This window comes from Sardina pilchardus, chromosome 4 (genome assembly GCF_963854185.1).
Source record: "Sardina pilchardus chromosome 4, fSarPil1.1, whole genome shotgun sequence".
Lineage (NCBI taxonomy): Eukaryota > Metazoa > Chordata > Actinopteri > Clupeiformes > Clupeidae > Sardina > Sardina pilchardus.
In genome coordinates, this window is record NC_084997.1 from 8,688,435 (window position 1) to 8,700,702 (window position 12,268).

General features: G+C 50.8%; 1 protein-coding gene across 4 annotated transcripts in view; it reads left to right on the top strand.

Annotated features, from left to right (window-relative positions):
- LOC134078236 (RNA-binding motif, single-stranded-interacting protein 1) overlaps positions 1 to 12,268 on the top strand; it is a 28,652-nt gene that overhangs the window by 6,618 nt on the left and 9,766 nt on the right. For all 4 annotated transcript variants that reach the window (XM_062534005.1, XM_062534004.1, XM_062534006.1 and 1 more), the window contains exons 2-4: positions 1,497 to 1,675; positions 5,831 to 5,889; positions 7,719 to 7,810. In XM_062534005.1, coding sequence (XP_062389989.1) covers positions 1,497 to 1,675; positions 5,831 to 5,889; positions 7,719 to 7,810 — 330 coding nt within the window. The remainder of the gene's footprint in view (positions 1 to 1,496; positions 1,676 to 5,830; positions 5,890 to 7,718; positions 7,811 to 12,268) is intronic.

Consider the following 12,268-nt stretch of genomic DNA (forward strand, 5'->3'; position numbering starts at 1 on the left):
CTTCGGACTTAATTTAATAATGACCAAGACAACAATTGTCATTAAAGTAGTTGAATTCAGTCTCCATATAGTACATAGCTGAAGCCCAATGGCTGTAGCTGTCTCACCGCTGGTGAGGCCCACAGTAGTCTCATTCCTCAGTGGGGGTTGCAGTGTGCTGCTCCTGCTCCTGCTCCCATGGCTGAGTTGCATTCACAAACATGCCTCTCTGGCTGCTTGGCTGCCTTCGTGTGTGACTGCAGGCTCTCCCTGGAGCTCCTCTGAGGCTAGGCTGGGAATAGGGAGCTTGACATGGCTGGATGAGAGTCACTAGCAGGCAGCAGTGAAGGAGAGAGTTCTCTCTCTCTCTCTCTCTCTCTCTCTGTCTCTCTCCCCCTCTCCCTTCTTGCTCGCTCTCTCGACCTCTTAGCCTGGTCTCGTTGCCGTGGGCCCCTATGGACTGGGCTGATGCTGACTGCTGAAGTTCTGAAGGAGACTGCACTGCAGATGTACAGCACTGCTGTGCGATTGTCAGATTTCCACATCAGAGACTTAGGCTAAGGTGCAGCTAAGATATCTACCGTGTGCTACAATAATCAATAAAAAAAATCACTGACTGCACACCACTGCTGGTCTTGTTTAAGAAAGTTAGCCTTGAAATAGAGTAGTCTGACATCAGCAGAAGGGGTTGACATCGGGCTTCAACTGCACCGGCCAATCTAGCCTACATAATGAGTGCATTATTGTATTGGAGGCGTAGGTGGTCACACCCCACTGGCACCATTGCAGTGGCTTGGTGTCTTTTAGACCCATTTAGCTGGACATGGACAGGAGCCCCGCTATTCGGTCATGGTGTCTCCATTGCGCACAGGATGTACAGGATGTACTGAGGCAGCCTTTGCTCCACTTCCGTAATGCTAATTAGATTAACTAAAATGGCATGGCAGCTACAGAAAATACTCTCACTCGCTACACTGATAGCACACTGTTGTTACACCCTTAATTGCGTTTGGATTACGTGTCCAGTTCAGTTATAGTAACCTAAACATCTTACAACCTTAATGATCCATCTTGGAGTCTAAAAATACATACATTTGCATTTACATACAACATTTGCCTATTCAATATCAAAATATCAAAACTGAGAACTGGCTGGTTTTCAGATGACATTAGTTTGCTCATTCATTGTGCCTCCACTCAACAAGCTAAATGTAACCTATAATTAGTACACTAACACAAGCCACTCGGCAGTTTCGGGTTAGCTCAAAAGTACCTAAGGACCTTCACCCCAGTGAGGGTTCTTGAAAGTGCTGGTACAAGGGTGGTGCCTACGGTCGGGACACGCACCAAGATGTGCAACTCCCGAAAACTACCCCCAAGTCACTGCCGTGGAAACTGCCCTAATATACCCCCCTCCCCTCCACACAGCTCCGGGGCTCTGTTGTTTGTTTGTCTTTTGCCCCATCCCCACCCCCCGCCCATCAACTGACGCCATTTTGTGTGTGTCCTTTTGCCAGCCTCCTGTGGCCCCCTCCTCGCACCCCATGGCTCCCCCCAGCCCCAGCACCAACAGCACCAACAACAGCAGCAGCAACAGCAGCAGCGCCGGCTGGGAGCAGCTCAGCAAGACCAACCTGTACATCCGGGGGCTGCCCCCCAACACCACTGACGAGGACCTGGTCAAGCTCTGCCGGCCGTGAGTACACTTCCTTTCATTACGCCGCTTATTGATCGGCTATCGAGCTGACCTTTTAACCTAGGATGTTTGGAGTCAGGAAAAAGGGTTGGGGTGGGAATCCGAATCCTTACAGTTCCCCATTTGGGTTGAGATTTAACAGAAGTGTCCGTGTTTGTAAAGCCGTTCTTGCCCTCTCATCCTTCAACTTTGAAGCGTAAAACATAGTGGGAAAAAAATGCATGCCGTGGTTGGGTTGAGAGGCTCACAGAATACAGTTTATTGGAAATGATTAAAGAATTATTTGTCCCGCTTTGGGAATCTGACCTCCAGAAAGACACATTGATTAGGTCACCAGTCATTTATTTCCTCTCACATCCATCTTTCCATCCATCTCTGAGAACAATGTGGATCTAATCAGCGCACACCCAGCCTCAGTTACAGGCAAAGATGAAGTTGTATTTGTGTGTGTGTGTGTGTGTGTATGTGTGTGTGTGTGTGAATGTTCTTGTTTGTGTTCGTGTGTGTGTGCTTGCAGTTCTTGTGTTAAATATAGCTTCTCTTCCTTGGCTTGCAAAAAAAAAAAAAAAAACAGTAAATAGCGTGATGAGTGATATGGTATCTTTTAGTCACGTTCAGGAATGCTCTGAAAAATGTAGGGGAAAAGTCACTTGGTTGGAGTTGGGCTCTTTCATCTAGCCTGATTGTGCGCGTGTGTGTGTGTGTGTGGGGTGGGGGGAGGGGGGTGAACAGATGATGAAGTCCAGTGCAGGAGCAGATCTGACAGGGGTATTAGATTTTAATTTCAAATGAAAAATGATACAGATGACTGCAAGGGCAATGAGAGAGAGAGAGCGAGAGAGAGAGAGAGAGAGCGCAGCAGGCAGTGTCTGATGCTTTGCCATAAGGGGAGTTCAGGTACGCTCTGCGGTGGGTAGGCAGCCTGTCTTAGCCTCCCACTGAGCTCTGGAACTCATTGTTTCATTGTGGCCCAGACTGAAAGACCACGCTGGACTGAAAGACCACGCTGAGGTGACTTTGAGATCTCATTTTCCTTTCCGCCCATACCCCTCAGCCAGACCCCCCCCCCCCCCTAACCACCACCACCACCACCACCACCACCTCCACCTCCACCACCACTCCAACAATGAGATGTTGACTTTGCAGCACATTCAATCTCCTGCCCAATCCGTTGCCGTGTCCCTGTGGGTGTTCCGCAAGGAGGATGGAGCTGCTACAGCAGGTGCTGGTTACCGCAATATCAGTTTTCATCCCATCTCCCACCCCCGGTGTTATTGCCGTCACGTAATGGCTTCCACGTGTAATAAACATGACGGACATTTCTGTTGTTGGTTCACGGGCCTAGTGAGCGTAGCGCTCCATTTGTCCCTGTGTCAGAGTCCGCGGTGGTAATGGGTGTAAAGGTTATCCCTCATTTGGTTGGACAGCGAGCAGTAGCCTCCGCTGCAAGCCGACTCCTAAATGGAACCAGAGATTCTAGGAGGGTCGGGTTTCGGGGACCATTTTGCGGGTATTCAGGTAACATTGGTTTCCGTCTCACATGGCACTTTTATTGAGCCGTGGTGCGCTGCGGTGAACCTACCCTTTGGACAATACACTTGCCTTTTGAAGAATTAGGATTAGCACTTGGGAGTTTAAAGGAAGGGTGAAGAGTTTGTACTAACTCGTTAGATGGACTTAACCCTAATCCTATCTCGATAGTTAAAGCGGTTTTACCTTTGACTTTTGGGTTCACCCCATCCAACTGTAGCCATGAATGCCCTCTCTCCAGATCCTCCCAGCCTCATAGAATTGACTTGTACAGAGTGCATGGCTGGCATAAAATGAATTCATAGAATGTCTCCGCAAGATGGCTACAACTGGTGACAAGGCCTTCCAATAATTCATGAAGTAGATTTAATCAGGCCAATCATTGTTTATGCAGAAAATAAGTGTCTTCAGTTCAGTCAAAATTATTTGAATTATTTGTAACTCATTTTGATGCTAGGTATGTGAGAACCTTTGGACACTGAATTAACTGAAATTGACTGAAGACTGAGACTGAAATTCCGGTCAAAGACATCTGTGCTCCTTGTTAAACCTTTTAAGGTACGGTAAGGTTGTTATTGTTGGAGTATAACGTATTGTCAAGCGCCAAATTGATGTTTCAGGATTTTTCTCTGAACAAGAATGTTGCAGTTGATATAAGTCATAGGTGTAGCTTCCATTATGTTCTATGACGGGATCGTATTGCTGTATGCATAAATTCCAGTGTCATTTGTCAGTTGCCCTGGGCTGGGAGGAGTTTCCAGTCTCGCTAATAACCCCATCAGTGATGGGGCTGGAGAGTGATCAGCACAGCCATGATGGGGGAGCAGGGCTCTGACAGCTGTCCGACAGGGCGCTGTGGACTGGAGCCCCTATAAGACTGCACCAGCACCGTTCCCCAAGCACCCACTTTTACTGTCCGCACCCAACCCCCTCCCCCCCCCCCCCCAACCAATTCTGAGGGATGCCTTTCCGTAAAGAGCCAAGAGGTGCACTCCTCAGATTGGTCCGTGTCCCTTTATTATTCTGGAATAACGGGGATCTCTTTAGTGGCGCGCTGTGGACAGTGTTACTGCGTGTCAGGGTGTTACCAGGCCCTCAGGTGACGACACTGCAGCGGAGCCCTCTCTGCTCCTCCGTACGTCTCCACCTCTCATTATGCTGAGGAGAAGCTGTCCTCTCCGTAACCCGCTCCGCCCTTGCACTGCGGCCCGGGTAATCCCGTGCGTTTTTATTTTCCAACCGCTCGCTTTACAGCGCTGCTCTTGACTGCAGGGCCGGGGTTGCGGCGAGGGGAGGGGAGGCGAGGCGGGGGAGGGGTGATTTCTCGTAATTGATTCATTTTGGGTCAATTAGCGGGAACCTCCGGTGCTGCGGGCTCTCCGCTCAGTGCGGAGGCAGAAGGTCAGTGCGGTCCGCAGAGACCGACACGTGCTCCCCACGTCAGCCTCCATAATTGGATTTCGAACCTCACGGACGATTTTTTCCCCCCTATTTGGTCATTAAACACAGACCCGTTCTCCTGCGCTACGGTGGCAGGCCGGGGAGCTACAGATGTGTCCTAAGATCCTGACAGGGTCTTCTGGTGGCCCTGGCTTGAAGGGGGGGTTGAGATTGAAACAGGAAAAAAAAGCCCTCAAAAAAGCCCTTCAAACCCTCCGCCTCCCAAAAGCGGGTCGAAGGTCACGCTCTCAATTCCACTCCGGCGCGGCCCCCTCTACCTCCGCTTTCTCAGCGCGGCCATAAATCATCTTTCTCATGACGCAGGTTTAGCATAACATACATCGGCCCCATCGGGGCAGCATGTGTGGGCGCCGGAGAGCAGAACCCCGGGTGTCCGTCCTGGCCGCGTCAAAACCACTCGCCTGTTACCGTGGAGAACCTCATTACTGTCCTCTCTGTTTTGGTGGCCAGAGTTCATTTGTTTTGGTGGGGCTGAGTTCATTTCTCAGAGCTGTCAGCCACCACACTCGCAAGAGAGGATAAAACAAGGGTGGTTTTTGCTGTGTGACGAAACAACTGGCTGTGTGTGTGTGTGTGTGTGTGTGTGTGTGTGGGTGTGTGTGTGTGTGGCGTTTTTAAGAGCAAATGGGAAGTGGTCAATTAGAAAGGGGGATTGCCAAGTTAACATCATTTATCAGCATACTCAATTCCATGAATGAATGGGCTCTTAGTACGCAGTCGAGGTTCTCTCACCCCAATGACTCATGTGCTATGTACTTTTCAAGAATATTTCATCAGAATGTTAGATTAAAATGTGGGCATTTGTTCTAGATTGATCTTGTATGTCACTATGTGTTCTGCTTCTCTGCCTCACTAAGTGTAGTTAGTGTTTGCCCAGCCGGGCCCTCATGGCACGGACTGCTCTCGTAAATGCGCTGCACGACACTTTAATTACTGGAGTCTTGTGCTATTTGGAATGCTCAAACACACATGGAAACAACTTCCTGCCTGGCGTACTCTGCCGATGATGTCATAAATTCTTGTGCAAGCCTCCCTCTTTTGTGTGTTTTTTATGGCAGACTCCCTCTTTCGGCCAGCTAATCCTGCTCGACAATGACACTCTCTCTAACCCTGCCTCTTTCTCTCTCTCTCTCTCTCCCTCCCTCTCTCTGCTGTTTTTCACAGGTACGGCAAAATCGTATCAACAAAGGCCATCCTGGACAAGACGACAAACAAATGCAAAGGTGTGTACATCCTGTGCTCTTATGGGTGGCGTAAATGCTCACGTTTTGAGGCATTCCTCAGATACCTGCCGTGCCTTCCTGTGGAAACGCGGCCTGCTGCTGTCTAGGCAGGGCATTGGGCGTTAGGCGGGGTGGCTGCTGCTGAGCACTGAAAAAAAGCCTTTTTGCCTCAAAGATTCAGAAAGGTCTTTTATCCCGACGCTAAGCACACTGATGTTACACTGACATCGATTCTGCATAGAGATAGTGTTGAGGTGTCAGTTGTGTGTGGTATTGGCGTACTCTTCCCCCTGTGTGTGTGTGTGTGTGTGTGTGTGTGTGTGTGTGTGTGGTATTGGCATACTCTTCCCCCTGTGTGTGTGGGGAGTATTGCCATGCTCTTCCCCCTGTGTGTGTGTGTGTGTGTGTGTGTGTGTGTGTGTGGTATTGGCCTGCTCTTGTGTGTGTATGTGTGTGTGTGTGTGTGTGTGTGTGTGTGTGTGTGTGTGTGTGTGTGTGTGTGTGTGTGTGTGTGTGTGTGTGTGTGTGTGTGTGTGTGTGTGTGTGTGTGTGTGTGTGTGTGTGTGTGTGTGTGTGTGTGTGTGTGTGTGTGTGTGTGTGTGAGTATTGTGTGTTCCAGAGCACGTGGCCACAGAGCTTGGCCCTCTGTGCTCCCATTTAGCTGCCCGCGGGGTGTGAACTGTATGAATCAGGAGGCAGGCGGCCAGGCAGAGGTCCCCACCCCCCACCCCTCCCCCCCTCCCCACCCTGAGCGCTCTGCGTCCCTCCTGCCTGGGGTTATTTTTGGTCCCAGCCCCTGATTGTTGTGCTGTGCTGTGACTGCCATGGGAGGACCTTGGACTGAAGTGACAGATCCTGCACCTTCCCTGTGCACCGCGCCGCGCCACACCCTCCGAGCCCCCCCCCCAGCCCCCCCCAGCCAGAGAGCTCTACAGGGGATGCAGCGTCAGGGCTGGCTCAGTGCAGGGCCCCACACCCCACACTCCAGCCCCCTAGTCTTATTTACAGTTGAGCCAATCAGTGGGAATCAGGCTGCCAGTCACACGCACAGGGACGCAATGTTGTAGCAGTGCTGTGCACACACATTGGCTGCTGTTAGAATCATGTTGAAAAACCTGAATCTCTCAATTCCGATACATTTCAATTTGCTCAGGTATGTTTTGTGCTATTTATTCTATTCATTCTATTCTTAAATCTGATGATAATAAAGTAATTTAAAAAAAATAGTAAAAACTGACAGTAATAAAAGGCAAACTCCAAATCTGAGCAGACAGGATCTTGTCCTCGTCCTTATCGACGGGCACATCTGCAGAGTGGCGGAGATGCTGGTGGCGTTGCGGGTGTCTGAAGGTTGTGCTCGGCGCTCGGCGGCGGCGCTTTAGTGCAGCGGTGGGGGTGAAGTGGAGCCCGAGCGAGCTCTCCCCCAAGACAATGAGAGCCCACCTGATCCCCGACAGCCAAGCCCCCGCAATCTGCAGCCGCTGCACTTTCCGCCTGAAAAGCTGGAGGTCAAACGGCCGGCCCGCACCTCACCCCCCTCCCCCCTCCCTCCGCTCAGCGCTCCCTCACCCAGGCTCCTGTTACACCACGCACACACACACACACACACACACACACACACACACCACGCTATTAAACAGATTAGCTTTTTTTCCAACACTCTATTTTCACAGCACAATGTGATATGCAGTGGAGTGATATGCAGTGTGTATGTAGGCCCCCTTCCCATGATGCGTGAAGATGTTCCATGTCTGTAGACTGTATTCCGTGTGTTGTAATTTGTTTGTTGTGGCTATTCCCCATGTTCATATGGATGTCTGCTCCTCCAGGCTATGGCTTTGTGGACTTCGACAGCCCAGCTGCCGCTCAGAAAGCCGTCACCGCTCTGAAGACCACTGGGGTCCAGGCCCAGATGGCTAAGGTGAGAGATCTTCCTCTACCCCCCTACACACACACACACACACACACACACCGTTGCCCTTGCACGAGTAACGAGCCAGCACATCGTCGGCGTGCCTCTGTCATCCGGAATATCGGAGCACAACAGTGTCGGCTTTCACTCGGACACCACAAGGGTCTAGGCTCATGTCCCATTTATAGCCGCCCAGAGCCGAAGTGGATTACCGAATCGGATAGGCATCCGTCTGAGAGGGGTTCATGTCCCCCCAGTGGCTCTCAGGATATTGTTAGAGTTCAGAAACATAAACCTTGCGAGTATACATAAATGTCTGGCTGTATGGCAGGTCTGTGTGTGTGTGTGTGTGTGTGTGTGTGTGTGTGTGAGAGCGTGCAAGTTTTGTCAGGACATTTTATAACTGTGGCAGCATTTATTTTTATATAGTCTGGTCTATCTATTCTGTGGTGGTTATATTTGGTATCAGTAAATTGCAGACATTGCACTGTGTGTGTGTGTGTGTGGGTGTGTGTGTGTGTGTGTGTGTGTGTGTGTGTGTGCCTGTGAGAGAGTGTTTGTGTGTGACAGCTCCCTCTCGTTATCAGCTGAGGGCTGACCTGCTCTCCTGGTGCAGGCTGCAGAGTGTGCTGCCGACAGGCTGACTGCTGGGTGGAGCCCACACACACACACACACACACACACACACACACACACACACACACACACACACACACACACACGGTGTTGACAACAGGGTGACGCACGAGGAAAGGAATCCTCCCAGGGGACACGTGTCCCTGGCTCACTGAGAGCTCTGAAGAGCACGCTCGTCCCCCGCAAAGACTGCTCACCCCCCTCCGGCCATCCCCCACCACCACCACCACCACCATCGCACACTCTGATCCAGGCTCCCTGCCCTGAGGGAATACTGCCTCTTAAAGGACTCCCTCACACTCACTACATTCCTGTTGGGAGGGAGAGACATTGCCCCGTGGGCTTGGTAACAGTGACGCTGTCTGATGAGTGAATACGTGAATGAATAAAAGAGGCGTGTGGGTGAGCGGCTGAAACGGAACTGTTTCAGTTCGCGCTGTCCTGCCTTTCGGTTTCAGGGACGCTCCAGTAAAGGGAGGGGCGCAGCGAGAGGCTGCGTTAAAAAAAAAAAAAAAAAAAAACGAGTGACTCAAAGTTCTTGCGAAGTGACTTTGTCTGTGGCGGGCGCCTGCTCGCTCACTCACTCAGGAAGCGAGGTTCATTCCTGAGGGGAAGTCACACCAGCCTGTGTCAGAATGAAAGGGGGTCAGAGAAAGAGAAAGAGAAAGAGGGGAAAAAAACATAATGAGAGGGATTAAGGGAAAGGATTTGCAGCTGTGCAGGTTTTCCAGGCAGAGAATTTTTTTCACAATTAGTTAAAACTCTCTCTCTCTCTCTCTCTCTCTCTCTCTCTCTCTCTCTCTCTCTCTCTCTCTCTCTCTCTCTCTCTCTCTCTCTCTCTCTCTCTCCCTCCCTCTCCCTCTCTCTGCCTCTTCTACTTCTTTCTGTGTCTTTGGGGTGAATATGTGATTTGCAGACTGTGACGTTGGTTTCGTCGGACCACTGAGCTCTGGCAAACGTGTTAAAAGTGAACTTTTTGTGACTCCCCAGTTGTAGTGGGAGTCAATTGGATGGAGATTTCACATTGTTGGTCTTCAAAGGGCAACAGCTCGGTAATGAGTGGGAACAAGGTAGTTTACATTCTTGGACACAAGAAAAGGAAGTAAATAATTGGAGGTCGTCATGGCAACTGGGCCTCTGAAGCCGAGGAGCAGAGGCCTGTAAAGCCCAGCAAGAATACTCCAATTCAGGACCCCGTGAATCTGCAGTGCAGTGCAATGCAGTCTTGACATGCCTCCATGCACCTATTTAATTTCCATTTAAAATAGATTTGAGCTGCCAGGACCTTTTGTTCGCATTTTTTCTCACAAAAGAGGGTCGTGGAAACCGAAAACTGTGTGTGAACTTTTAGTCCTTGACTGTTCTCAAGAGTTTGTCTGACTTTTGCTTAGGCTGTGTATTTGGTTATGTTATTTACTCTTGCTGTTATCCAACCCTACGACTCTAAGAGAAGCTACCAGTGCTCAAGTCTTCAGATACAAACTATTCTTAAAACTCTTAATTGACATAGATCCAGTAGTAAAACATGTGGCACTAAAATGCTTAAACACTAAAAAAAAACTTTTTTTTACATGAAAGACAACAACAGCTCCAGACAGTTGGGCATATTAATAAGCCGGAGGTGTATCATCAGTCAGACATTCCCGTGCTGTCAGACTGATGTTCAAAAGCTACGGTGACAGGTGATTGACAGTAATCTGATATAAAAGAGCTCAGTCAGATGGACAGGTCTCAGTACTTTCTCCTGATCCCATCTTTCTTGGCTCCATAGGCACTAACCTTAACAGATGGCCTCTCTCTCTCTCTCTCTCTCTCTCTCTCTCTCTCTCTCTCCCTCTCTCTCTCTCTCTCTCCTTCTTTGTCGGTCCGTCTCTATGTCCCTCTCTGACGTCTTTCTATCTTTTCTATCTCTAACTTTTTCTTTTTTTCTTTCTATCCAAGCTGTTCTCCTTCACACACTCATTTTCTCTCTCTCTCTCTCTCTCTCTCTTGACCCCCCCCCCTCTTCTCTCTAACGCTAATCCCATCCCGCGGTCACGGCGGCGCGAGCTTTCCGAGCACGCCCGGGTCACATGACGTCCGATGACTGTTTAGCTGCTGACCCCCTTTTTCAGTGCAAAAACAGATGTCTTATCTGCCTGCCAAAAAAGCCCGGGCCACCGCCACCGCCACCAACACCACCGCACTCCACCACCACCGCACTCCACCACCGCCGCGCTCCACCAGCAGGTCTGCACGCAACCGTGCTCGAGCGTCAGTCTCCCCGCCCCAATGTCACTGGCAGGATAATCGAGTTTATCTGATGGCTGCGCTTCCAACCTGCGCCATGAAAGCTTTTCTGTTTTGGAGCGCGCCGCAGTGTCCGTTTCCCCCGTCCCCGACCGTGCCCGTCTCTTTTGAAGCGCCCGGGCGCATTACCTCCTCCCCTCCCCTCCCCTCCCCCACCCGTCCCAAAAAATGGCGTGTTTAAATGCATTACAGCATTGGCACGCACAGAGGAGCACGCTATCACGGCCCGCGAGACAGAATTCTGTTTTCCTCATTACCGTCCCGGCCCCCCTTGCCTCCGATTCCAGGTGTTGCACAATGATCTCTTTTCGTGTTGTTTACGCCGGGGTTTTTTCGCCGGCATTAGCAACGGAGACACACTGGCCTCTACAGACCCGAAGAACACAGAGCAGTGTTTTGACCAGCGAGCCGGCGGTCTGTGCGCGGCTCTCCTGGCTGCCTGCGAGCCCTGGACGGTTATTACAGCAGCACAAGGGTCCTCTGGCTCAGGCCGGCCCTCCACTTCTGTCCTCTCCTGTCTGATTGAGTGCCCTTCTGAAGCCCCGCTCTCTGTTTTGTGGCCGCTGAAAGTGATTCATTGTTCCTAATAGTTGGCTGTTGATTTTTCTGTCGATGCATTACTTATAATCCAGCCTCGTCCGCCCCCCCTCTCTCCCCCTCTCTCGCTCTCCCTCCCTCCCTCTCTCTCTCTCTCTCTCTCTCTCTCTCTGAGGCTGATTGCAGCATGCAGCTGATGAATATTAATGGAGAGCGGACCGGCTCCCAGGAGAGCTCTTTCTGTGTCTTGTATTTCTGCTGATGCTATTGAAATACGTGGGGGAGGAAATCTGTGTGTGTGTGTGTGTGTGTGTGTGTGTGTGTGTGTGTGTGTGTGTGTGTGTGTGTGTGTGTGTGTGTGTGTGTGTGTGTGTGTGTGTGTGTGTGTGTGTGTGTGTGTGTGTGTGTGTGTGTGTGTGTGTGTGTGTGTGTGTGTGTGTGTGTGTGTGTGTGTGTGTGTGTGTGTGTGTGTGTGTGTGTGTGTGTGTGTGTGTGTGTGTGTGTGTGTGTGTGTGAGATGGTCAAGCAAGAGCTGCATGCAAATCATCACTATTCACACTGTCCCTTTCCTTGCTAAAAGAAACAACAAACAAACAAGACTGAAAAAGAGAACAGGAAAGAGAGTGGACATCATCAATATGTATCAGGCATATAATAGAGCGACCCAGTGAGTGACCGTCACTGGCAGAGATGGGGGGGGGGGGGGGGGTGAATGAACTGGAAAGAGAGGGTGTGTGGCGAAATTTGCTGTCATCCAGTCATGCAAAGCCAACTGTGACCGGAAGTGTGCCATTGTGCACCCAGTCCAGGTGCTCCCTGAGGCTAACCAGTAAACAAAGCCGGTGTGAGCGTGACAGGGAACCCGGCTCACGCCGTCACCTGTCTGCCCTCACAATGGGCCGGGCCCGCGAGCGCCACGCGTAGGAGCCGGCGATTAGTCCACGGGTGTTTTTCCAGGTGTCGCCTCCTGCGTGGGTGTGATCGGAGTGTCCTCTTTTGTCTGCC